At 40.9% G+C, this 27,573-nt stretch overlaps 2 protein-coding genes across 5 annotated transcripts; both read left to right on the forward strand.

The window, feature by feature from the left end:
• Positions 1-644: 644 nt before the first annotated feature.
• Positions 645-6,351, forward strand: chmp3 (charged multivesicular body protein 3). Of its 2 annotated transcripts, none has more exons than XM_029675489.2 (6): positions 645-1,041; positions 1,675-1,765; positions 2,681-2,860; positions 4,320-4,441; positions 5,114-5,228; positions 5,356-6,351. In XM_029675489.2, exons 1-6 carry the CDS (start codon positions 997-999, stop codon positions 5,493-5,495), a joined length of 693 nt encoding a protein of 230 aa, XP_029531349.1. In that variant the 5' UTR covers positions 645-996; the 3' UTR covers positions 5,496-6,351. The 2 variants fall into 2 exon arrangements, with proteins under 2 accessions (XP_029531349.1, XP_029531350.1); XM_029675490.2 differs by having other exon boundaries at positions 647-1,041; positions 1,675-1,735.
• A 932-nt stretch (positions 6,352-7,283) lies between these two features.
• LOC115138554 (receptor expression-enhancing protein 1-like) lies at positions 7,284-22,024 on the forward strand. 3 transcript variants are annotated; one of them, XM_065025721.1, is made up of 8 exons: positions 7,284-7,716; positions 10,303-10,375; positions 10,904-10,980; positions 11,648-11,768; positions 13,284-13,397; positions 13,508-13,679; positions 15,768-16,024; positions 16,605-22,024. In XM_065025721.1, exons 3-8 carry the CDS (start codon positions 10,913-10,915, stop codon positions 16,677-16,679), a joined length of 807 nt encoding a protein of 268 aa, XP_064881793.1. In that variant the 5' UTR covers positions 7,284-7,716; positions 10,303-10,375; positions 10,904-10,912; the 3' UTR covers positions 16,680-22,024. The 3 variants fall into 3 exon arrangements, with proteins under 3 accessions (XP_064881793.1, XP_029531353.2, XP_064881794.1); XM_029675493.2 differs by lacking the exon at positions 7,284-7,716 and adding an exon at positions 8,502-8,637 and having other exon boundaries at positions 15,768-16,015; XM_065025722.1 differs by lacking the exon at positions 7,284-7,716 and adding an exon at positions 8,530-8,637.
• Positions 22,025-27,573: the final 5,549 nt, after the last annotated feature.

Below are 27,573 nucleotides of genomic sequence, written 5' to 3' on the forward strand. Positions count from 1 at the left end.
ATCCTGCCAGGCAAAATGCTATAAAAACAACAAGTTATATTGACCTCTGTAATACCCTTTTTTTGCAGACCACTGGATATACACTAACTGTACAACAGGTTATGAACACATTCCTAATATTGAGTTGCACACCCTCCATTGACACTCCACATACAAAGGGATCACAGGCCTAGTGTCATGTCACCATTATACAGATATGTAAGCCTAGGCATACCTCAATGTTGATACATACCAAAGCCAAAAGTATTACTGAGAGGCTGTAATTGAACTGGAATACTGGAATTGAACAGGTGCAGCTCAAGGTATGAAGCTGATACCAAAGAGTCAGAGTGCAGTATTTCCAAATATCTTCAATGTATTCCTTTAGTTATAGCCTACAATTCTAGGTTTCAGGGGACCTAACCACAATACAACACAGGTGAGCTGAATCTTCACTCATCTGACCTACTCGGATTCAACGCTGTTCAGCGGCCATGGTGCTGAATCTGTGATCAGTCCTTTGTTTTAGTTCACTTTCATCGTGTAGCTAGCTGTCCATGGTGCTGAACGCTTATGAGCCATGTAGACATTCCCACTGGCTAGTTATTAGGCTATGTGTTCCTGCGGTTTCTACAATTTAAGTGGCCACCAGGTAGCATACCACTCACTGCATTGTGTTGGATCCAAAACACATTACATTTGCTAGGCCTATCTCTGATGTCATGCTTTGGGTCTATTGGTTGAAGTATATTGACGACCTTATCATTTGGAAATATTGAATACGTTTGATAAATTTTAGCATTATTTTGCATTTAGCACTACATAGTTTCCGTCATTTAGATTCAAGGAAAAAATTCAGCAAAAGAAGATTGCGTGCACGTATTGGAACGTGGCCTGTGAGGCGAAGTGGCGTAGCTTGGAATCAGGAAGTGGTTGAAGGTGTATGACACTTTTTCTGTGGTTTTCTGTATTATTATCAGTTTAGCTAAGTTAGTTAACGTTTACGTTGTAATCAACATGGGGCTGTTCGGGAAAACACACGATAAACCACCGAAAGATTTGGTAAGTAAAGGCTTCTGGTAAGGGGCGACGAGCTTGCGAGCTAGCCAGCTATCAGCGAGCCAAACAATGCATTCGAAGTTAGCCAGCTCTGGTTATTTATGGCATGGCGACGATGTTGCGTTTATTGAATAACTCTTCTCAGTCGTATCTCAACTTCAATGGAATAGCGTTGTGTTTTAAAGTAGCCAATGCAACGTTAGCTAGCTAGATAACGTTGACCAAGGCAGATAACGTTAACGAGCTGGCTCCCTAACGTTAGTTGGCTAACGTTAGCTAGGCAACTGTTGCTGAGCTAGCTAACGTTAGCATTTCAGTTTGATTGTTAGCTAGCAAGCTGAGTGCTTGTCTGTGCTTGCTACTTGTATTGAAAGAATGTGTAGCGTATCTTTACAAACTTTATTCCCGAAAATGCTATGGCCAGCCACACAGATAACGTTAAAGTACAAGCAGCAGGTAGCAGTCAGCACCATCTTCGGATGTAAACAAACCAACAATCTAAAGCACGTTTTCATGGTTCTGTCTCAAATATGCTGTGTTTACACTACATTTCCTAGAACCTTTACAGTGAATAGCACAGTTAATGTCATATTTTACTCTTTTTTTACGCTTAATTCAAATTTTCTATCATTTAAGGTAAATGAATGGTCACTCAAAATCAGGAAGGAGATGAGAGTGATTGACAGACAAATTCGAGGTGAGAAGAAGAGCTTCAAGGCTATTTTATGTGAGGTCCAGTACAACTTTGCTTTGTTACTCTCTTTGTTACTCTAAGAATGTCAGAGAGCAAATCGTTTTCAATACACTAAAGCAACATAAACACAAAGTAGGGTGTCCAATCAAAATCTCATATTTTCACTAATGGGTAAAAAAAACTACTGTTAAACCAATGGACCAAACCTCATGTCTATCAAAATCCATTCAAAAGTTATTGGAGTTTTTACCCTTGTAGGATGGCCAAAATTAGGGTGACTAAATCAACGGAGGCCAGAGAAGAAAAAAAGTTAAATTGCACAGCTTCGTGTCAGCTATAGGTTGGATGCTGTGCAAGAATGAAGGCTCACTTTCAGGTTGAACTCGGCATCTTTCTTCTCAAATCCGCAGGGCATAGATATCGATTTTGAGACGTAATATTATCAGATTTTAGTATACACTTCTCAATGCGATATTTTCCTGTTATTTTTTTAAAAGATTTCTCATCAAAAAAAGCATATCTTTGTGAAATATCAATGGAACATTGAACATACTGTTTATTTCAAAAAAGTTTAAAAGCCTTTTACATTTAATCCAGCTTTTTCTTTTTGCGACCTGCGGAAATGACTTTGAAGACAACCACCACAACATGTAAAATCCTCAAAAGTTTCTGCGAGAAAGCTGCACCGCTCTGTCAACAGTTTTTGGGTATACTACTGTTAATGAAATGTGAGACAAAGACCCCACTGAACGATTCAGAACATGAATAATAATAATATTTGTCTTGGTAATATGTATTTTATAACATAAAGAAGTGAAATTTCATCACCAATGCACGTTTGGTAGACAACCTACACAAATGAAAGCTGCTGTCAAACTTATGTATACATTACAGTTTGTTATATTACATTATTTAGCAGTTTCTCATTGTTCCTCTCTTGTATCTCAGACATTCAGAGGGAGGAGGAGAAGGTAAAGAGATCCATTAAAGATGCTGCTAAAAAGGGACACCGGGACGTGTGTGTGGTTCTTGCAAAAGAGATGATCCAGTCGAAGCGTGCAGTCAGCAAACTTTATGCTTCCAAAGCCCAAATGAACTCTGTACTACTCAGCATGAAGAACCAGCTTTGTGAGTGTTAAAGCAACTGATGTAGTGCCACCAGATACTTTTGCATATATAGTGTATATTGTATGTGGACACCCCTTCAAATTAGTGGATTAGGCTATTTCAGCCACACCCATTGCTGACTGGTGTATAAAATTGAGGACACAGACATGCAATCTCCATAGGAAAACATTAATAGTAGAATGGCCCGTACTGAAGAGCTCAGTGACTTTAAATGTGGCACCGTCATAGGATTCTACCTTTCCAACAAGTCAGTTTGTTAAATTTCTGCCCTGCTAGAGCTGCCGCGGTTAACTGTAAGAGCTGTTATTGTGAAGTGGAAACATCTAGGAGCAACAAAGGTTCAGCCGCAAAGTGGTAGGCCACACAAGCTCACAGAATGGCACATCTGAAGCACATAGGGTGTAAAAATGTCTTTGGTTGCAACACTCACTACCGAATTCCAAACTGCCTCTGGAATCAACGTCTGCACAATAACTGTTTGTCGGGAGCATCATGAAATGGGTTTCAATGGCCAAGCAGCCGCACACTAGCCTAAGATTACCATGTGCAATGCCAAGTGTCGGCTGGAATAGTGTAAAGCTCGCCACCATTGGACTCTGGAGCAGTGGAAACGTGTTCTCTGGAGTGATAAGTCACACATCACCATCAGGCAGTCCGACGGATGAATCTGTGTTTGGCAGATGCCAGGAGAATGCTACCTGCCCCAGTGCATAGTGCCAACTGTAAGGTTTGGTGAAAGAGGAATAATGATCTGGGGCTGTTTTTCAGGGTTTGAGCTAGGTTCCTTAGTTCCAGTGAAGGGAAGTCTTAATGCTATAGCATACAATGATATTCTAGACGATTCTGTGCTTCCAACTTTGTGGCAACAGTTTGCGGAAGGCCCTTTCCTGTTTCCGCATGACAATGCCCCCGTGCACAAAGCGAGGTCCATACAGAAGTGGTTTGTCAAGATCGGAGTGGAAGAACTTGACTGGCCTGCATAGAGTCCTAACCTCAACTCCATCGAACACCATTGGGATGAATTGGAATGCCGACTTCGAGCCAGGCCTAATCACCCAACATCCAGTGTCCGACCTCAATAATGCTGTTGTGGCTGAATGGAAGCAAGTCCCTGTAGCAATGTTCCAACATCTAGTGTAAATCCTTCCCAGAAGAGTGGAGGAGGTTATAGCAGCAAAGGGGGGACCAACTCCATATTAATGCACATGATTTTGTAATGAGATGTTTGCCGAGCTTTTGGCCATGTGTATCTTGAAAATACCCAGGATAAGTTCAGTTGATGATAAATTAATAGAAACGCTTTGTAACTGTAAGCTAGTAGGATCCTACATTTTTCCTGGTCAAGCCAAGTGGTCAGGCCAAGTTATGTCCTTAATATGAATATGTACTTTACATGTCATGCTACATTACACATCCCAATTGGAAGGGGTTGTGTGTGACTCTGCTGTTATTTTTTCAGCTGTATTGCGTGTAGCTGGGGCCCTTCAGAAGAGCACAGAGGTCATGAAAGCCATGCAGAGCTTAGTAAAGATCCCAGAGATCCAGGGCACCATGAGGGAGCTGTCTAAGGAGATGATGAAGGTCAGTCGCATATCTGCTGACTCACTGTGGCCACTTTGTGTCTGTTGGGAGCATAAATCTATCACTGCTCATGTCCGTTTCTCTATGTGTGTAGCTGTCTCAGGGACTCAGGGATGCCGTCCAGTTTAGGTAACCACTGCCAAATATATTTTTTAAAGTATTCTTTTTACCCCCAATGTTGTGGTATCCAATTGGTAGTTAGTCTTGTCCCATCGCTGCAACTCCTGTACGGACTCGGGAGAGGTGAAGATCGAGAGCCATGCGTCCTCCGAAACACGACCCTGCCAAGCTTCTTGACACACTGCTGCTTAACCCCGAAGCCAGCCGCACCAATGTGTCGGAGGAAACACCGTACAACTGCCGACTGTGTCGGGGTGCATGGGCCCGGCTTGCCACAGGAGTCGCTAGAGCGCGATGGGACAAGGACATCTCTGCCGGCCTAAATCTCCCCGAACCCGGATGACACGGGGCCAATTGTGCGTCGCCTCATGGGTCTCCCGAACCCGGATCTGTAGCGACGCCTCAAGCGCTGCAGTGCCTTAGACCGCTGCACCACCCGGGAGGCCCCAAAGCTACAAACATAGTTTATGTTTGAATATATATTGAATGTTTATGTTTAAATGAGTAAATACTGTTTGAGTATTGATTATTTATGTTGTGAGTGTCCCACAGGCTGGTATCATTGAGGAGATGTTGGAGGATACCTTTGAAAGCATGGAGGATGACGATGAGATGGAGGAGGCAGCAGAGGCAGAAGTTGATAAGATCCTCTTTGAGATCACAGCAGGTAAAGATGGTCCCTCTGGTAATCAAGCTTGTCTCAGTTGTTTGGGGCTGTATATTATCGCCTGTCTGGCGAGGATAAAAAAAAGACTATAATACATGCTGACCCCTGGTGGTTTGTTCCATATCAGGTGCCCTTGGCAAAGCACCCAGCAAAGTCACAGACGCCCTTCCTGAAATGGAGCCTCCTGCCGCAGCTGCAGCCTCAGAGGATGAGTCGGAGGAGGACATTGAGGAGATGCATTCTAGACTGGCAGCCTTAAGGAGCTAAGATTGACCTATTTATGTCCCCTTAAAGTCTTTTTGCCTGCCTAAGGATGTACAAGGTCAATTTTGGTGTACGGTTTACCTAGTGGTTTCTCAACCACATTTTGTCTCTTTCTTTCACATAGTTATTTTGGATTATCTTTGGGCTGTGAACTTTTCAATGTTTAGGGCTAAATAACACATCAGATCTGTTCTTAATGGAAAGGGGATTTTATGATCTTACATGTTAAATGGGTAAACCCAGAAATCACTCAATGTGTGGTGTGTCTGTACACCCAACATTTAATAAAGATGTATGAATCTCAAGATAGCTAAAAAATAAGAAGGACCCATCTGTATCTTAAATGCTGAGTGTGGTCTGATTCTTTTGGTCTTGTATTTGGGGAAGTCGAGGCTTCATTCTCCAATTGGGTGAATTAACTAGAGACTTACTCTGAGCCGGTCACTGACATATCTAATCTGTAATGGAAACGTCTTGCTCTACATTGAGAAATGAAATGAGTGACTCATCACATTCAAGTGTTCATGAAACTTGAATCCATCACTACTCTGATCTAGATCCAAATTGAATACAGTATTACAATTTAATACGATATTTCATTCACTTTCAGCATTATAAACACTAGAACTAAAAAGCAAACTTCTGTCAGTAGTTTGTCTCTGTACAGTACATATGTATCTATATTATGTTGTCTTATATAAAGTTGTTTGGAGGGGTAAAGAATGCACGGAAATTGACTAACATATTTTTTACATTGAGATCCAGCTTCCTTAACTATATATTGTTGGCCTCAAAGTCCTAATAATTTGTTGTGCTTATTCAGTAAACAATAAAAATGACTGGTTAGTTTTGTTTCAGACCCTGTGTGTTATGGGATGTTTTTTTTCTGTGCATACTTCTGTTTTTTTCTGTGTGCAGGAAATTATGGAAATGAACATAGTCAATTTTACTGTTGTCTGGCCTCTCCATTATTGAATGTGACCTGAAAGATAAAGACAATAGAGGAGTAATGTGTGTCTGTTTTGTAGGTCACTACTTTTATTGCTTATTTTATGGGGAAGAGCAACATCTGTGAAAACATTCAGGTGTGAGATTATTTTCTCTTGGTTTCTAATATGGACAAAGGGATTATTTTTCTACCAACCACAGCTCTCACTCAGCAGCCTTAGTGTAACGTAACCAACCCCTGTCTCTGTCCTCTGACTGTTGATATGTAGGTTACCAGTCAAAACGGACTGTAGCTGTTATGTTTTAGGGAAAACTCCCAAGATTGCAAGCATCAACTAATGGCAGATATTTATAATACGTGTTACTGAGCAGTTACAGGTGTTTGTCATACTCTTACAACATGTTTAATCCAGAGTACCTGGCCTGCTCAACAGTTTGATTTTAGTTCCAGAGTTTCTCTGCAATAGGCTTATTAACCGATATTGGTGATTTAATTATTACAACCTAACAATCTTCATACTTAATCACCATTTAAAACATTAATTATACACTGAACAAAAATATAAATGCAACATGTAACTACTTCAAATATTTTACTGAGTTACAGTTCATATAACAAAATCAATAAATTGAAAAATTCATTAGGCCCTAATCTATGGATTTAACATGACTAAGAATACACATATGCATCTGTTGGTCACAGATACCTTAAAAAAAAGGTACCACGATTTGCCTCATGCAGCACGACATCTCCTTCGCATAGAGTTGATCAGGCTGTGGAATGTTGTCCCACTCCTCTTCCATGGCTGTGTGAAGTTGCTGTATATTGGTGGGAACTGGAACACGCTGCCGTACAGAATGATCCAGAGCATCCAAACATGCTCATTGGGTGACATGTCTGGTGAGTATGCAGGCCATTGAAGAACTGGGACATTTTCAGCTTCCAGGAATTGTGTATAGATCCTTGCATTATCATGCTGAAACAGGTGATGGCAGCAGATGAATGGCACGACAATGCGCCTCAGGATCTCGTCACGGTATCTCTGTGCATTTAAATTGCCATCGACAGAATTCAATTGTGTTCGTTGTCCGTAGCTTCTGCCTGCCAATACCATAACTCCAACACCACCATGAGGCACTCTGTTCACAACGTTGACATCAGCAAACCGCTCGCCCACACTACGCCATACACGCTTCTGCCATCTCTCCGGTACAGTTGAAACCGGGATTCACCCATGAAGAGCACACTTCTCCAGCGTGTCAGTGGCCATTGAAGGTGAGTATTTTCCCACTGAAGTCAGTTACGACGCCAAACTGCAGTCAAGTCGAGACCCTGGTGAGGACAATGAGCACGCAGATGAGCTTCCCTGGGTCGGTTTTTGACAGTTTTTCGGTTGTGCAAACCAACAGTTTAAGCAGCTGTCCAGGTGACTGGTCTAAAATGATCCCGCAGGTGAAAAAGACTGATGTGGAGGTCCTGGGCTGTGCGTAGTTACACATGGTCTGCGGTTTTGAGGCTGTTTGGATATACTGCCAAATTCTCTGAAATTATGTTGGAGGCGGCTTATGTTCAAGAAATGAACATTAAATTCTCTGGCAACAGCTCTGGTGGACATTCCTGCAGTGAGCATGCCAATTGCAGGCTCCTTCAAAACTTGAGACATCTGTGGCATTGTGTTGTGTGTGCATTTTAGTGGCCTTTTATTTTCCCAGCACAAGGTGCACCTGTGTAATGATCATGCCGTTTAATCAGCTTCTTGATATATCACACCTGTCAGGTGGATGGATTATCTTGGAAAATGAGAAATGCTCACTAACAGGGATGTAAACTAATTGGTGGCACAACATTTTAGAGAAATAAGCTTTTTGTGTGCATATGGAACAGTTCTGGGATGTTTTATTTCAGCTCATAAAACCAACACTTTACATGTTGCGTTGATATTTTTGTTCAGTATACATATAAACAATATTAGGTAGGTAGGCCAATGACATGATCATTTCAGTAGTCACAGCTGTTCACTCTGAATCACGTTCATGTCTGGGTGCGGCACATCATTTGACGCCTTGGTTGGCGCTCGCTGACGCTGCTGTCAAATGGCAACTGCCAACGCTCAAGAAGGAAACTCCTCCCTGTTGACAGCACGTTCTGTCGCCGCCTCAGCACAATGGTCTCTTGGATAATCTCTAGACTTGTGGTGTAAGTTATTTTTATCACATTCTCTCTAATTTCTAAAATAGCCCACCTCGAGATAATGCCTTATTACGATACATCTGTTTGTTTTTTTCAGTGACACAAGGTGCATGTCAGCAGTGGCCGCTTTATAACCTATTTAGGACACCTCTTATTTCTAAGCAGAGACGGTGTCTCGGGGGTTTGAGACGAGACAGACAGAATATTGTGTTCTGTTTATGACTGAAATGTTATTCCTTACTGAAAGAATGGGTTCATTGTCATATATCACATTCAATGGGTCGATCCAATTTGTAAGTCGCTCTGGATAAGAGCGTCTGCTAAATGACTTAAATGTAAATGTAAATGTAATGATATGTGCTCTTATGTGTTCACATGCGTTTTATTTCCAGTCCAGACAAAGAATGACGATTGGCCAAATGAAATATGTATATTTTTATTGATATATGTCTGCTCATTCAGAGATATGTAAATAATACAACAACAATGATTTAGTCATTGTTATGTCATACAGTAGGCTTAAATGCAAAGTTGACTGAATAAAATGCCCAAACCACAGTGCGGTGGGGTGAGCGGAGCTATTTTATGATACTTGATATTCTTTATTTGGAAAACAAAGGGATGGGTCAACCTTTTCAGGTTACAATGCAAGTGTTGCATATAATCATAGACTTTATTGCAACATATTCTGATAATTATAGTCATCCGAATATTTAAGCATATTCGACTATGGAAGCAAAATTCTAGGCTCCACTTTCCATTCCTATTGTTGTAATATGGAGAAATTATTAAACGTGTCCACAACATATGGGCTTGGAGTAGGCCTAAAACAAATATCAAAATAGCACGTCAATTAAATTTAGATTATAATATCATATTACATTGCTGTTTAAAGACGCGAGGGGCCGCAAGTTTCTTCTGGCTGTCTTGGCATTCAAAGCTCTATTGCCTATCCAACCACATATTTTATTTGCTGTTCTGAGGTCTTGAGCAGAAACACGGAATACATTTTTGTTTTGATTGACCTTATGTATTTGGAATTGTTTTCTACAGGATAACCCGGTGTATGCATATGTAGGTCACAGGTCAGTAATTTTAGCAGGTCACACCCCCAGCTGTTGCTCAACTGTTGCTTCAAGGGGTCCTGTTTGAGAGTTATACAGTCGCACACGGGTAGGCCAAGAGTCCTCGTGTCCCTGTTTAATCTTTCAGATATTAGATGAGCTCTGATGTCAGTTTAGTTATTTGTTTTTGATTGTTGTTGAAAATATTAGTATCTCCATATCAGTAACATTCAAAAATATGGTCGGAATTGGAATTACTTGAGCCCGGGAAAATCGGAGTTTCGCGGCGGCCTCATTGATGTCAATGGGTCATGGCGCAAAGGAAAAGCGCAAATAGTTACTCCCAGTTGGTTAATTATTGTTTTTTTTATACAAACACGAATTACACTACATAAAATCTAAAACAGTTTTAAAGAAAAATTATTAATAAACCCAATACCCAGAACTGTTGTTTTTTGGTGATGAACAATTCAGTTGTGAACTGCTGTCAGTTGCTGTACTTTGGACTGTTTCCACTTTACTGCGCTTTATTTGCTTTTATCACCATAAATGTGGCTGTGCTGGACAACATTTTTTGCAGGCTTATGACATGTTTGATGTTTTCCAGGCTTATATTTGGCACATTATATCCTGCATACTACTCATACAAAGCTGTCAAGTCAAAGGATGTGAAGGAATATGTGAGTATGAGCAGCAGTCTGAAAAAAAGTGAAAATTAAACAGTAACGTGCCATATTGAGTCAGTCTGTATAGATTACACATTATGGGCCAGTTTCACAGAACCAGACAACTATTGGACTGAATTACTTAAAGATGTACTATGCAGAAATCGCTCCACCATTTCCTGGTTGCTAAAATTCTAATAGTTCGCCTAATTTCAGTTTGTGACAAAACAAGCAAGTATAGTGTAGAGAATCATTGTATTATCTAAATCGCAGTGAAATATATTTCCCATAACAAAAAAAAGTGTTTTCAGGTGTTTGAAGCAGGTGTGCAAAACCGAAAGTAAAAGATTAAAAAACTACATTTAAAAACGCGATAAAAACTTGCTTTCAATGAGTGACAGATCTACAACTCACATTTCTGTACATTTTTCGGGGTCCCCCCAAAATGACATATTGCAGTTTTAAAACAGGATTTATTAGAATTTAGATTAATATTTCTTAACTATTATGTGCGAGACTAACAGAGTTATTCTACTTTTAAAGGTAAAATGGATGATGTACTGGATAATATTTGCCCTATTCACCACCACGGAAACCATCACAGATATATTTATCTGTTGGTAAGTAAATGATGTATTATAAAATATGTTTTGTTTATGTATAGTATTATTTCACTTGTTTTAATATATAGTTATGTTATGAAGTCCTAAATATTGTTCTGAAATAGTACACCGTCACATAGCATCGGCCTACAGCAGCATAGTATCATGGCTCAGGCTAAGACCCAGATACAGACACAGGAGGTGGATAGTATGAGTCTCAGAGTTTATTATAGTACAAGGGGCAGGCAAAAGGTAAGTCAAGGCAGGCAAAGAGCCATAATCCAAATCAGAGTCGGGCAGGTACAGGATGGGAGGCAGGATCAGGATGGGAGGCAGGTACAGGATGGGAGGCAGGTACAGGATAGGAGGCAGGATCAGGGCAGGCAGAAAGGTCAGAACTGGGAAGACGAGGAAAAACAAAAACTAGAGCATAGAAAACACGGGAACATGCTGGTGGGACTTGATGAACTGGCAACATACAAACAGAACATGCAGGTCTAAATACACAGGGGATAATGGGGGAAGATGGGAGAACTCTGGTGAGGGGTGGAGACAAGGACAAAGACAGGTGAAACACATCAGGGTGTGACAAATAGTCATAAGACTGATGATGCTATTGTAATTGAGAGTGTAGATTTTATAAATGCTCTAAACGATCGCTGTATTATTCTTCCCTTTACTGTAGGGTTCCTTTCTATTATGAGCTGAAGATTGCCTTTGTGGTATGGTTACTGTCTCCCTACACAAAGGGGTCCAGCGTTCTGTACAGGAAGTTTGTTCACCCAACACTTTCTTCAAAAGAAAAGGTGAGGTCTGTGAATTAGTCCAGTTTTCATTGTCCACTTTAAATGTTCTATAAGCTGTCTTCTATGTTAAAAAATGGTTTATATGCTCGGCTAAAACATTTTATTAAAGTACCAGTCAAAAGTTTGGACACACCTACTCATTCCAGGGTTTTTCTTTATTTTCAACATTGTAGAATAAGTGTGAAGACATACAATCTATGAAATAACATATGGAATCATGTAGTAACCAAAAAAGTGTTAAACTCCATCACTCTCCTTCTTGGTCAAATAGCGCTTACACAGCCTGGAGGTGTGTTTGGCCATTGTCCTGTTGAAAAACAAATTATAGTCCCACTAACCCCAAACCAGATGGGATGGCGTATCGCTGCAGAATGCTGTGGTCGCCATGCTGGTTAAGTGTGCCTTGAATTCTAAATAAATCACTGACAGTGTCACCAGCAAAGCACCATCACACCTCCTCCTCCATGCTTCCCGGTGGGAACCACAAATGCAGAGATCAACCGTTCACCTACTTTGCGTCTCACAAAGACACGGCAGTTGGAACCAAAAATCTCAAATTTGGACTCATCAGGCCAAAGGACAGATTTCCACCGGTCTAACGTCTATTGCTCATGTTTCTTGGCCCAAGAATGTCTCTTCTTCTTATTGGTGTCCTTTAGTAGTGGTTTCTTTGCAGCTATTCGACCATGAAGGCCTGATTCACGCAGTATCTGAACAGTTGGTGTTGAGATGCGTCTGTTACTTGAACTCTGTGAAGCATTTATTTGGGTTGCAATCTGAGGTGCAGTTAACTCTAATGAACTTATCATCTGCAGCAGAGGTAACTCTAGTTTTTCCTTTCCCTTGGCGGTCCTCATGAGAGCCAGTTTCATCATAGTGCTTGATGGTTTTTTCAACTGCACTTGAAGAAACTTTCAAAGTTCTTGAGATTTTCCGGATTGACTGACCTTCATGTCTTGAAGTAATGATGGGCTGTCGTTTCTCTTTGTTTATTTGAGCTGTTCTTGCCATAATATGGACTTGGCCTTTTACCAAATAGGGCTATCTTCTGTATACCACTCCTACCTTGTCACAACACAACTGATTGGCTCAAACGCATTAAGAAGGAAAGAAATTCCACAAATTAACTTTTAGAAGGCACACCTGTTAATTGAAATTAATTCTAGGTGACCTCATGAAGCTGGTTGACAGAATGCCAAGTGAGGATAGCTGTCATCAAGGCAATGGGTGGCTACTTAGAAGAATCTCAAATATAAAATATATTTAGATTTATTTAACACTTTTGGTTACCACATGTTTCCATATGTGTTATTTCATAGTTTTGATGTCTTCGCTATTATTCTACAATGTATAAAATAGTAAAGAATAAAGAAAAATCCTTGAATGAGTAGGTGTGTCCAAACTTTGACTGGTACTGTACATGCAGTACATCAAACCTAATGAATGTGTTTTTCACATGACCTGCCAAGAAAAAGACAGTTACTGTAACATGTGCGTGCATTTCTGTCTGTCCAGGACATTGATGACTATCTCTGCCAAGCAAAGGACAAAAGCTATGACACTCTGGTGACTTTTGGGAGGAAAGGTTTGAATGTGGCAGCCACAGCTGCAGTACTGGCTGCGACAAAGGTAATGCTGACTCTTTGAATTTCTGATTTGTTCTTGGTGCGGTGAAGTGATGTTTTTCTCTATTCATATAGATAATTCCTAGTGTTCATGTATTTTGTCTCCCACACCAGAGCCAAGGTGTACTGTCAGATAGACTGCGAAGTTTCAGCATGCAGGACTTGTCCGCCTACCAGTCCGACCCAACTGAGATGGACCCTGGATCTGTCCACACCCAGTCTGCAGCTGGACAACAAAGGGCCAGGACGATGATGCGCAGCAAGTCAGAGATCGGCTACACCAAGGGTGAGATTATACTGCCACATACACTTAAATAACTAACCAAGATACAGACAGATCGATTGGCCACAACAAGGGCAGGGAATGGAGTGTCATAACTTTTTCTATAAGACATTTGTATGACCTCTTAGATAACTACCAAGGAATAGCTAAGTAGCAATATGTTAACACTGAAAACGGCACATTGGATTAGCAATTTTTGTGCACTATAATGGCTAATAGAGCAAATATGGTATATTTGGCAAATAATGGTTGACCACAGCACTGGTGAAAACAGGCACTGTAAAATGGTCCACATACATACAGCACCTCTTCCCCCTCAGGAGGTTGAAAAGGTTTGGGATGGGCCCTCTAATCTTAAAAAAGAGAGCATTTTTGAATGGCTGGATCACTGCTTGGTATGGCAATAGCACCGCCCTCGATCGCATGGCTCTACAGAGGGTGGTGTGGACAGCCTAGTATATCACTGGGGCCGAGTTCCCTGACATCCAGGACCTCTGTATCAGGCCGTGTGAAAGGAAGACCCGGAAAATTGTTAGACTCCAACCACCCAAGCCATAGACTGTTCTCTCTGCTTCCGCACAGCAAGCGGTACCGGTGCATTAAGTCTGACACCAACAGGCTCCTGAACAGCTTCTATCCCCAAGCTATAAGGCTAAATAGCTAACAAATGGCTACACGGACTATCTGAGTTGACCTATTTTATTTCAAAATGTCTTGATGCCAGCTCACAGGCCCTACACACTCTGACACTCCAACACACACTCACTTCATAATTTGTTCACACACACATAATATGGACATTTATACTGACTCTATACACACACCCACTCACATACAATTGTCATATACGTTGCTTCTACTCTATTTATCATATATCCTGATGCCTAGTCACCTTAACCCTATACACATCTACGTCTATCACTCCAGTATTCCTGCATATTGTTAATATGGAACTGACTAACCCTGTATATAATATGCTTACTTTCTCATGTTTTTCTTATTTTTATTTGTCTTTTTGTTCTACCTTATGTTATGTTATGTTTTAGTATTACATTGTTATTAATTACTGCATTGTTGGGTTTAGAGCTTGCTAGAAAGGCATTTCACTGTACTTGTGCACGTCACATTAAAACTTAAACTATCATATGGCCTCCTTCCTGTTTAAGCCTGCAGATAATAGTTCTGTAAACTGCCTTTCCTGAGTCTCCCTAACCCCACATCTCCCTTCCTGTTTGTGACGCTCTCTGACTGCAGGTCAGTTTCCACAGGGCTGCCAGGTAGGCTCTTGACCCATCTAGGAATGCTTAACTTTGAGCTTTTATCACTGAATGACCACAGCCTGCTCTCTGGTGGCCAGACTCATTCAGTGTTTCATGTCTCATTATACAGTATGTGTTGTACAGTCCAAAGTTTCTTTGAGATTCACTTTCTTTGGATTAATTAGTCTATTTTCCAAGAGGTTATTGAGTGTCACAAAGGTGAAAAGGAGTGCTTTTGCACCATGACTCTGTTAACATACATTTTTTTGAAGCAATAATATTGTGGATAACTGTAAGTGGCTGTACTGTGTGGACGATTAACACATTTTGATTTATTTTGTGAACTTACCACACACTTATTTTACAATAATAACAATGTGATTATTTGATTTCAGAACATGATATTACCTGAGTCCTCAAGCATCCTTTATGCTAAAAGAGCAGGATAATGAAAGGCTATTTTTGCTTTCTGCTTGCATGGCAAATTGAATGATATGATAGAAATCCAGTGTACTGAACATAATTCTGCAGAGACTAAATTAAGGGCCCTGAAGAGGAGTCCTCATCCTAATGGCGTAGGTATGCTTGTTTGTCCTGTGAGAGGGGGTATCCCCCTGCCTGCACACATGGTCAGATGATGTCTGCTCCCGTGGTCTGTGTAGAGAACAACAACCCTACTCTGCCCCTTAGTAAACTGAACTCATAACAACCTCACTGTAATGAAATGAGTTACATCACTTCAATAACTATAGTACAGTCCACTGCTGCCTTCAGCATACATTCTGATGTGTGTCTGTAATTTGTTTTACCATGGTCCCTTCTCATGGTGCAGGGCAGGACTTTGACGTGACTGAATATGAGGTGTTGAGCTTCGATCAGTGTGACACCAAGGAACCACTGTCCCATCCTATTACACCCCCCGAACCCATGACTGAACCCACACCCCCTCTGACCATCCAGTCCTCTCTACCCTCTCCACCTCCATCCCCTGCTCCCCCAGCAACAGAGCAGACTGAGGACATGAGGATAGGGGGGGAAACATCCACAAGCTCCCCACAGCTCAGGTTGATTAAGAGGAAGGTACCTGAGGTACTCTTTTAAACTGACTGGCCTACTGGTGTGTGGTTCTAACTGTGACTGGTCTGTGGTGACTAACACACTGGGTCACTAATTCTTACTTGGCTACTTCTAACTGGGTCCTTGTTGCGTTGAAAGGTATCATTGCAAAAAAAAAGCACAATATTTTGTTTCTAATGTGTATTTTTAGTTTTAGTGGAATGACAAATGTGTGTAAATTGGTGTTCTTTTGCAGTAATGTTTCACTGCTGATATGACTTTGCTGTGAATTGCAATGGTTATGGAAGTATTGATTTGATTGCATTTATTGATTTCCCAAACTAGAAAACAAGCTGGAACAGGCATCTGAAAACAACATTCCAGGATTGCTTTCTTTTAATATGTCAAATCATATTTTCATAATGTAATGAGTGTTTATCTTGTCCCCGAACTGAATGTAGAGATATACTTAGTGTGTTTTTGTGCCCACATTGGACAGGCTAGACAAACATTGTCAGACCACAAACCAGGAATAATGTGGCATTTACTGCTTTCAGAACAGTTATGGTCAGTCAGTGCCCCATTTCTCTTATTTCTCTCTCTCTCTTTCTAGCCTCCTCCTAGAGTCTTAAGGCCTCTCACAAGATTCAGGAGTGCCCAGCTGTCTTCAAACAGAGAGGCCATGTGATATTCTGTGAATGTTCCCAAGACTGCTTTAGCTGCGAGGGGAAGAGGGTAAATAAGGAAATGTGGCCTAAAGCTAAATGTATAAAGCAGCCTTGTTTTAGAATAAGGAAACCAAAGTGACTTGTGAAAGTCTATACACCCCTTGCCCAGTATTCACATTTTGCTGCCTTAACATTTTATAAAAAAATTCTGGGGCTCTACAAATCTTACTAAACATTTTCAAAGTGAAAGAAAGTTATTATTATTGCAATTGTTTTTCAAATTAGATAATCTACAGTAACAAAACATAAATACAGCAACAAGTTACATTGGTACTATCCTAGCTGTTGGACAAGAAAAAATAAGAAAAAATACTATATAAGTAAGTACATAACAATCTCTACCACGTTTAGGATGGGCCATAACTTCCCCTACCCAGTTTAGGATGAGCCATAACATCCCCTACCCAGTTTAGGATGGGCCATACCCTTCCCTACCCAGTTTAGGATGGGCCATAACCTTCCCTACCCAGTTTAGGATGGGCCATAACCTTCCCTACCCAGTTTAGGATGGGCCATAACCTTCCCTACCCAGTTTAGGATGGGCCATAACTTCCCCTACCCAGTTTAGGATGGGCCATAACATCCCTAACCCAGTGAGCATGCGATGGCGGGGTATCTGACTTCCACTTAAACATAATAAGTGGGCGGGCCAGAAGAAACGAGAAGGCTATGGCTTCTGCTTGGGTGTTACAGAAAATAAGCTCTTCGGGGGCTACCCCGAAAATAGCGACAGAGGGATCTGGGGCAATTTCCTTATTGCATATATACGAGAAAGTCTCAAAGATAGAGGACCAAAATGGAACTAGTGTCGGGCATTACCAGTACATGTGATACAGAGTGGCGGGTGGCTGATGACATCTAGAGCAGGTTGGGTCTATATCTGGATGCAATCTGGTAATCTGCAAAAGTGTAGGCGATTAAATACTTGAAACTGTAGTAACCCAGGATTGCAGAATGCAGGTGATATCGGAGATCTCACTTCCAAACTCTTCCTCCCATGAATGCTTTACATGGTCAAGAGTGGGGCATGCAATATTATGAATAATGTCATACAGCATAGCAATGTGTCCCTTTACTTAGGGATCCAGGTTCAAACATAATCAAGCCAGCTGGTGGGTGGGAGGGATGGGAGAAGCTTTTTTGTAAAGTTGCGAATCTGCAGGTACCTGAAGAAATGTGTCTGGGGTATACTGTGCTCTCTAACTAGATGTTCAAAGGGGATAAATACACGGTCATGGAAAAGGTCTGTTACACTCTTCAATCCTTTCTGAAACCATAGCTGGAAGGCTGTGTCTATGAAGTAGGTTGTGAAGAGTGGGTTGGAAATAAAAGGCATGGATGAGATAGCTTATCTATATCCAAAGTGGATCCTAAACTGAGACCATATACTTAGAAAAAAGGGTTCCAAAATGGTTATTCGGCTGTCCCCATGGGATAACCCTTTTTGGTTCCAGGTAGAACCATTTTTGGTTCCATGTAGAACTATTTTTGGTTCCATGTAGAACCCTCTGTGTAAAGGGTTAACTGAAGAACCCTTTTAGGTTCTAGATAGCACCTTTTTTTTCCAAGAGTGTATCCAGATGTAACTTTTCATAATAGTGTTGTTTGAGTGGTATTATTTGCTCAATGGTAGGGTGGCACAGACTAAGGAGACCGGGGATGATGTTTGACATGAGTGCTTTTCCATAAAGGACCCCACCATTCCTTCCCCATCTAAAAATACAGAGACCCAAAAGGTTATCTTGTGACTATTGGGAGCCCAGTAGTAATGGAGGAAATTGTGTAGGGCAAGACCCCCTCTCCATTCTGTCTTTCCAAAAATTAAAGTAGAGATGTCTATCCAGTTCTTTAAAAAACGATTTTGCTATAAAGATACAGGAATCGTGGCATGATGACTGAGTTGAGTGATATGGGGAGTGTCGGCCAGCGATAGAGGTCCTCCTTAACCTTCTCCAAGGCTGGCTTAAAAATGTAATTTAACAGGTCTTTGAATATAGAAATGTTTCCTAATAAAAACCTGAGTTAATACTCGGTGGAAGCACCACAGGCAGCTATTACAGCTGAATGATTTTGAAAACAATTTTTACCAACTTTGCACAACTCTTAGGGCAACATATGTCCATTGTTTATCAGAATTGCTCAGTAAATTTGGTTAGGAATCATTGATGGACAGAAACATTTAAACATCTCTGATTTTCAAAAAAAAATGTATGTCAGGACTGAGACTAGACCACTCAGGAACAGTCTCTTGGAACACCATTCTGGTGTGTCTTTGCCATAAACATTTGTGAAATTGTGGTGGAAGCATTATGTTATGGGTATGCTCGTCATCGGCAGGGACTGGAGTTTGTCAGGATCAAAAGAAATATGAAAGGAGCAGAGCCCAGGTAAAAAGTTAGAGGAAAACCTGCCTCAGTCTTCTGAAAACCTAACTCTTGACTAGAGTTGTATTTTTCCATGGGACAATGACACACATTTTAATAACAAAGACACACAAGAATGGCTTTCCAAGAGGTGTTGAGTGTCATGAATAGTCCAATCTCCATCCTGACTTAAATCGGCTTAAATATTCAGAGACAATCTTGCTATCCATCAATGATTCCCAAACTAATTTACTGAGCTTGAGCAATTTTTACAAAAACAATGGATATATGTTGCCCTAAGAGTTGTGCATAGTTTGTCAAATCTTGTAAAAAATTATTTTGAGCTGTAATTGCTGCCAAAGTTGCTTACACAAAGTACATCCTCATTTTGTACTTCTTAGTCATCTAGAAACGTTTCTATAATTGTTCCTTCACTTGGAACATGTGGAATATGTTGTGTAGACAGGAAAACAATCACATTTCATCCCTTTTAGATTACATTTTAAGGCAGCAAAATGTGATGACTGTGCACGGGGTGTGTAGATTTTCACTAGCGACTGAAGGACCTCTGGCATATACTGTAGTGTAAAGGAGACAGAGGGTGTGTGCCATCGAGGTAGCACACACACACACGAGTGGATTCCATAGTGTACAGACATTTTGGATTGATTTGTCGGTCATTGAATACTTTTCGTATGTATGTACTGTGTGTGTGTGTGATAGTTTTTTTTTTAATATTACATTAAGAGACAAATGCATGTATGTGTCTCTGGTCATTTGTCAGGTGATGTGTCATAAAACAGAATGTATAGTCACTGAATCCTTTTTGTGGCTACTTGGTCACTGTATGAGATGGAATCAGTCACCAGGAGAGTAGCAGGGTAAAATACTCTGTAATGAAAAATGTTGGTTTGTAGGGAGACCTTTTGAGCTGGCAAATACAATCTTTACTGACAATTTAACAGGACACAGAATATTTAAAATAATTGTCCAGTCAGGTTAGTATATCTCCTCAAATGTGGTATTTATTTATGAGAGAGAATAGCAATTGTAGGATTGCTGATTATTATTATTAATCTACTGGCAATGGAACTAAGTGTCAAAGTATGAGTAAATTGCTCTAAGTTTCACTCGTTACGTTAGCTTATAAAGCCTTAAACCATAAAAACAAAACATTAGGTCTGGTACTACAGAAACAGTCATATCGGTACTCTGACAAATCATGAGCAATTCCATGTGCCCATAACAATTACTAATGTCATTGACTATGGGCCCTATGCACTATGTTTAGAGTTAGTGCAACAACTGTTCTAGTACCATGAAACACTGATCATGTTATAGATCATTACCAAAATTATTATTACATGGGATTAGTTACTATTCAAATAAATAAATTGCTCTAAGGAGCAGAAATATTGACATTCGACTTTTCAAGCTCGTTATGAATTATCTGGCATTGAGGTGTCATTCAATTGTTTTGTAAATGTATTACTCATGTCTTATGGCATCGCCATAAATGTTTGTATTTTCAGGTTTAGCACACAAAACTTACTTTGACGTGTATAGCTATTGTATAACAAAAGATAGCCAGTGGCAAGGGCTATATAGGTGGCCCTTCTCAGAGTCTAAAAACACTGTGCTTTTACTGAGCAATTGTCAACTCATGGTTCTTACTTAAGTCTACTTTTCTCAATGTAGCCACAATTGTTGACCTGTCTTTTCCCAGCCAATGTGCCTGTTGCCTATTTCTGTGAGGGCATAGCAATTCCTATAGGCAGGTTCCTAACCTTCTGTAAATTACATGAATATTGGTGAAGTGTTTTTGCCAAAGGTAGTGAGTGACATACCGTCTATGTCTAAAATGAACATTTCTGCACTGTAGGTATGTTAATTAACTTGGCTATTACATAATGCTTCACTAAATATTATGCTTGGTGTTTGGGCAGCATACATTTTTGTTCACTGTTTTCAATACAGTAGCTTAAATTAGAAATGGAAGCTTCTCCTCAGGTACGTGTTCAGTTTACACATCAAATTCAAACACTTTCTGGTAGAAACATTTTGGTATAAACTTGATTGCACATGGAATATCAGTAAGAGGTTCCTTCTAATTGGGCCATTTTTTTTTAGGATATAAGTTATTTATGGACAGATGTGACCTGTGGTAGAATTTTAAATCCTTTTTGCGATGTTCGTGTAGTTTGTTGGAATGTATCTCCTTTTCAAATACTAACATAAAAATAATATAAAAAGTGAATCATTTCGGCTGGAAAAGGAAAGTCATCATTGCATGATGTTTGTTATTTAGTAAATATGAGAATGATTTACTACTTTGCATTGTTTGGATTAGTGTTTAGTTATTTGCTTCATCGAATGCCTTGCTGATAACATTGATTCTGAAGTGTCTGAATGTTCTTTTCCTTATTATTTTGAAACGCTATGTGGCAAGGTCAGGAAAGTTCTTCTCGTGGACAAATACACGTCTCTACAACTTGGAGTCAAATAAATTGTTTGAGGAGCATGTCTTATCTCTATGGATTAAAAAGCCCACATTCCTCTCTTCTCTCTGTTGGCCTTGGCGTAAAAAGTCACTTCTGGCAGGCCATAATCACTCATAATGCTCAAACCTTATTGTGAATATCAGAAAAGAAAGATGTAAAAGTCAGGAATGATGGTCTAAAATGACTGTATATGAAAAATGCTTTCTCTGTATCACAGTAGGTTGGTGGCACCTTAATTGGGGAAGACAGGCTCGTGGTAATGGCTGGAGCGGAATAGGTGGAATGTGTCAAATACGTCAAACACAAACACCTATTCCATTCGATCTGTTCCAGACATTATTATGAGCCGGCGTCCCCTCAGCAGCCTCCACTGCTCTGTATCATCAGTATTTCTGTTGGTGAACTGATAACAGCCAATAAATGAGACAATGTGCTGCTGTGGCTTATGTATTTTTTTGTATTATATTTTAATAGGTAATACATTTTAAGAATCATTTTATTTAGACAATTGATTCAACAAGACAAGACAACATTTCCAGCTATACCATCACAACCTAAATCCCTCTATGTGGGTGTGGTGGAAGGGAGGCTGTGTGGTGTTAGGATTCTGGAGACAGAAGGCCGTGTGGTGTTATGATTCTGGAGACAGAAGGCCGTGTGGTGTTATGATTCTGGAGACAGAAGGCCGTGTGGTGTTATGATTCTGGAGACAGAAGGCCGTGTGGTGTTATGATTCTGGAGACAGAAGGTCGTGTGGTGTTATGATTCTGGAGACAGAAGGCCGTGTGGTGTTATGATTCAGGAGACAGAAGGCCGTGTGGTGTTATGATTCTGAAGACTATGATTCCGGAGACAGAAGGTCGTGTGGTGTTGTGATTCTGGACAGTCAGAGAACTAGCAACAATGACAAGAAGCTGTCATGTGGTGAATAATAAGTGTCTGGTTCAGATTGTTGTATCATGTTATTGATCAAGTGTATTTTTTAGGTGTTTTGACTCATGTCACGTCTATGGCTAAAATTCGCTAGCTAACCAACAACTGTACAGTGCCTTGCAAAAGCATTAATTGTTGTAAAGAAGGCTTCAGGGCGCCCAAGAAAGTCCAGCAAGCACCAGGACCGTCTCCTAAAGTTGATTCAGCTGCGGGATCGGGGCACCACCAGTACAGAGCTTGGTCAGGAATGGCAGCAGGCAGGTGTGAGTACATCTGCACGCACAGTGAGGTCAAGACTTTGAGGATGGCCTGGTGTCAAGAAGGGCAGCAAAGAAGCCACTTCTCTCCAGGAAAAACATCAGGGACAGACTGATATTCTGCTAAAGGTACAGGGATTGGACTGCTGAGGACTGGGGTAAAGTCATTTTCTCTGATGAATCCCCTTTCCGCTTGTTTGGGGCATCCGGAAAAAGCTTGTCCGGAGAAGACAAGGTGAGCGTTACCATCAGTCCTGTGTCATGCCAACAGTAAAGCATCCTGAGGCCATTCATGTGTGGGGTTGCTTCTCAGCCAAGGGAGTGGGCTCACTCACAATTTTTCCTAAGAACACAGCCATGAATAAAGAATGGTTCCAACACATCCTCCGAATGTGATAACTAAGTGGCTCGGGGAACAAAACATCAATATTTTGGGTCCATGGCCAGGAAACTCCCCAGACCTTAATCCCGTTGAGAACATGGTCAATCTTCAAGAGACAGGTGGACAAACAAAAACCCACAAGTTCTGACAAACTCCAAGCATTGATTATGCAAGAATGGGCTGTCATCAGTCAGGATGTGGCCCAGAAGTTAATTGACAGCATGCCAGGGTGGACTGCAGAGGTCTTGAAAAAGAAGGGTCAACACTGCAAATATTGACTCTTTGCATCAACTTCATGTAATTGTCAATTAAAGCCTTTGACACTTATGAAATGCTTGTAATTATACTTCAGTATTCCATAGTAACATCTGACAAATATCTAAAGACACTGAGGCAGCAGACTTTGTGAAAATTAATGTGTCATTCTCAAAACTTTTGGCCACGACTGTACATATTACCTCGACACCGGTACCTCCTGTATATAGCCTCGCTATTGTTATTTTACTGCTGCTCTTGAATTATTTAAAATAGTTTTTTAAAAGGTATTTTCTTAACGGCATTGTTGGTCAAGGGCTGGTAAGTAATCGTTTCACCTGTTGTAGTCGGCGCATGTGACATTTGATTTGATTTTGGCTACCATGGCTATGCCCCCATAGGATGATAATGCCCCCAGCTACAGGCCAAGAGTGGTCACTGAATGGTTTGATGAGAATGAAAATTATATAAACCATATGGCTGTCTCAGCTACCAGATCGCAACCCAATTGAACACTTATGTGAGATTCTGGAGTGGTGCCTGAGACTGCGTTTTCCACCACCATCTACAGAGCTCCAATTGATGGAATTTATTTTGGAAGAATGGAGACGCATCCCTTCAGTAGCGTTTCAGACACTTGTAGAATCTATACCAAGGTACATTGGAGCTGTTCTGGCTCGTGGTGGCCCAATACCCTATTAAGATACTTGGTTGGTGTTTTCTTTAGTTTGGCAGTTAGCTGTATATGCTACTGTTATCAGTTGTGAAAAAGTAGCTAAATGGCTTCCCTAATTTTAGGAATTTCCGTCTCTTGTATTCATAGGCTTGCAGAGGTCATTGACTGTTTGCCAGGGGGCAGAGGATATGTCGTTTCTCCACCATAATCCATCATCAAACTGTGCAGAGTTCTGTGCTTACTACCCCTGCATGGGCTTGTCTGTCTGCTAATGCCACCCAGACACCCCAACAGGTCATCCTGTAATGGTGGCGGCTGCAATCACATAGCACTGTGAAGTTGAAGTTCTTGATGATCTGATAAATGGTTGATCTAGGTGCAATCTTACTGGCAGCAATATCCTTGCCTGTGAAGCCCTTTTTGCGCAAAGCAATGATGATGGCACGTGTTTCCTTGCAGGTAACCTTGGTTGACAGAGGAATAACAATGATTCCAAGCACCACCCTCTTTTTGAAGCTTCCAGTCTGTTATTCGAACTCAATCAGCATGACAGAGTTATCTCCAGCCTTGTCCTCGTCAACACTCACACCTGTGTTAACGAGAGAATCACTGACATGATGTCAGTTGGTCCTTTTGTGGCAGGGCTGAAATGCAGTGGAATTTTTTGGGGATTCAGTTCATTTGCATGGCAAAGAGGGACTTTGCAATTCATCTGATCACTCTTCATAACATTCTGGAGTATATGCAAATTGCCATCATACAACTGAGGCAGCAGACTTTGTGAAAATTAATATTTGTGTCATTCTCAAAACTTTTGGCCACGACTGTACATGTAGAGTTATTAAAGTGACTATGCATAGATAACAGAGAGTAGCAACAGCATAGAAGGGGGGGGGGGCAATGTAAATAGTTTGGGTAGCCATTTGATTAGATGTTCAGGAGTCTTATGGCTTGGGGGTAGAAGCTGTTTATAAGCTTCTTGGTCCTAGACTTGGCTCTCCGGTACCGCTTGCTGTGCGGTAACAGAGAGAACAGTCTATGACTAGGGTGGCTGGAGTCTGACAATTTTTAGGGCCTTCCTTTGACACCGCCTGGTATAGAGGTCCTGGATGGCAGGCAACTTGGCGCCGGTGATGTACTGGGCCGTACGCACTACCCTCTGTAGTGCCTTGCAGTCGAAGGCCGAGCAGTTGCCATACCAGGCAGTGATGCAACCAGTCATGCTCTCAATGGTGCAGCTGTAAAATCTTTTGAGGATCTGAGGACCCATGCCAAATCTTTTCAGTCTTCTGAGGGGGAAAAGGTTTTGTCGTGCACTCTTCACGACTGTATTGGTGTGCTTGGACCATGTTAGTTTGTTGGTGATGTGGACGCCAAGGAACTTGAAGTTCTCAACCTGCTCCAATACAGCCCCGTCGTGATGCGATGATAATTGCTTAATAAACTCAGGAAATCACACCTTTGTGAAAGCACCTGCTTTCAATATACTTTGTATCCCTCATTTATTCAATACACAATTAATTGGTATATAGGCCTACACCCTGAAACATATGTGCAAAATCATGTAAATGTTCCTTACAAACCAGAATGTTGAATAAAAATACATTTAAACTTACTCGTACCGGTTGTCAAGGCGGTTTTAGCCCAAAGGCCAGCAGATGGCGAGGCGATATTGAGTTGTTTCATTTTACTATCCAAACGCATTGTATGCAGCTGGCAATACATTTGTATCCTTCATGGACCCATTTGTACCTAAAAAAAAAAATAATAATTTCAGGCCGCATAGGTTTCGATTTCCTCCTTAGCTTTATTTAATGGCTAAAAGGCAACAAAAACATTTGGAAAATATGTGTACTTTGGCAGATTAGGAGAATTATGTTAAATTTAGGAAAAGGGTTAACTAATGCTAAATTTGTCCCTTGACGCAACTCAAACATATCTAGCTACAACCAGGTCTGCCCTGAGAACAGTCTTGGTTTCCCATAATGCGCTGTGGTAAAAGAAACATAACCCCTGGTCTGATCGTTTCAACCTGATTGTCTGAACATGATATGAAACATCCAGGATTAGCATTTAGCCACTAGCATGGTGGTGGAAAATGGTGTTTCATAAGCGCGGATATTTTCAGTTTTTCCCCGCCTTCTCGCCATTTAAAAATGTTAAGTATGATATTGAAGCCTATGCAGCCTGAATGGAGAATGTTTTAGGTACCTACTGGTCCACAAGGGATAAGAATGTATTGCGTTTGGACGGTAAAATGAAACGACTCAATGTCGCCATCAGCCGGGCTAGTGCGGTTTGTACTTCTTGCTGCTCTAAATTTTAGACAAAATATCCACAGAAAAGTATTGTTTAGACTTTTGAAAGCCAATAGGTATATGTGACTCGTTTCAGGAAACTAGGCAAGTCGGGCGTCAGTACTTCACAGGAGAGGCATTTGAATGTAAAAAATTATTTGAGCAAAATGCATTTTGGGGCAGAAATGCCATGTGAACTTCCATGTGACATAATAACAAACTTGTATGCCATCTGTAAATGCATTTATTTTGTACTTTTATTGTGAGCCTGAAATGGTTCCGACCTGGATGGTTGCCGTTTTGCAAGCTCCAACCCAACTTTGTGATTTTGTTGTTTATTTTTACTCTATTTTCATGATAGGTATCCCCTTTTATTTCTTGCAACCGACAAGGACTTTTGAACAACAGATCGGCAGTTACTTACCCCAATTCTGCCTTCTACTTCGACTCATCTGCCCTGGACTCTCTAATTCCAACCTAAAATTCGGGCTATCCAAAAGTAAACGCCGGTGTTCAAGACAAGAGAGGGGGGATCCTGGTGAGATTAAGGCAAAGGGAAAAAACAGTCACTTGATAATAAAATAGATCCCCTCCGATCGCGGATTTGCTACCGACTGGACTCTCGGAACTGCAATATTCTTTGCTTTTCAGAAACATGGCTCTCAGACAAGATACCCCCCCATAGCTATCCAACTCGATGGATTCTCCATTCACCTGGCGGACAGGAGGGTGGGGAGAGTTTCCCTCTTCATTAACTCTAACTGGTGTGCTTATTCCAGCGCGGTAGAAGTGTCGACCCACTGTTCACCCGTCTTGGAATACCTGATGGTCAAATGATGACCCTTCTACTTCCCAAGGGAGTCCACCTCAGGACAATTCAAATACAAGCTGGCGCTTAACGAACTGTACACAGCTTTAAACAAGCAGAAAAGCCCTTTTATGATTGTATTGGCAGACTACATCCAAAAAGGTGTATTGCCGCCATATACTGAGTTGGGTAAAAACAGATACAACCCACACTTTTTTTTTGAGGGTGGGATAAAATCCGAATATCAAATTTAAAGAATTTTTACCTTGGTGCCTAACCGAACCATACCTACCAGCTCTCTAAATCGGGTAAACAATACTTATCTGATAATATTTTGTCTCAAATTTCAAGCAGCCGGACAAACCACAGACAACCAGTAGAG

This window comes from Oncorhynchus nerka, linkage group LG12 (genome assembly GCF_034236695.1).
Source record: "Oncorhynchus nerka isolate Pitt River linkage group LG12, Oner_Uvic_2.0, whole genome shotgun sequence".
In the NCBI taxonomy this organism is placed as follows: Eukaryota; Metazoa; Chordata; class Actinopteri; order Salmoniformes; family Salmonidae; genus Oncorhynchus; species Oncorhynchus nerka.

Excerpts from the sequence above, each read along its gene's own strand:
- chmp3 (XM_029675489.2), top strand. The coding sequence starts at position 997 with ATGGGGCTGTTCGGGAAAACACACGATAAACCACCGAAAGATTTG. Across the intron at positions 1,042-1,674 it reads ATAAACCACCGAAAGATTTG|GTAAATGAATGGTCACTCAA; the intron begins GTAAGTAAAGGC and ends CTATCATTTAAG. Across the intron at positions 2,861-4,319 it reads CAGCATGAAGAACCAGCTTT|CTGTATTGCGTGTAGCTGGG; the intron begins GTGAGTGTTAAA and ends TTATTTTTTCAG.
- LOC115138554 (XM_065025722.1), top strand. The coding sequence starts at position 8,606 with ATGGTCTCTTGGATAATCTCTAGACTTGTGGT. Across the intron at positions 8,638-10,302 it reads ATAATCTCTAGACTTGTGGT|GCTTATATTTGGCACATTAT; the intron begins GTAAGTTATTTT and ends GATGTTTTCCAG. Across the intron at positions 10,376-10,903 it reads CAAAGGATGTGAAGGAATAT|GTAAAATGGATGATGTACTG; the intron begins GTGAGTATGAGC and ends CTACTTTTAAAG.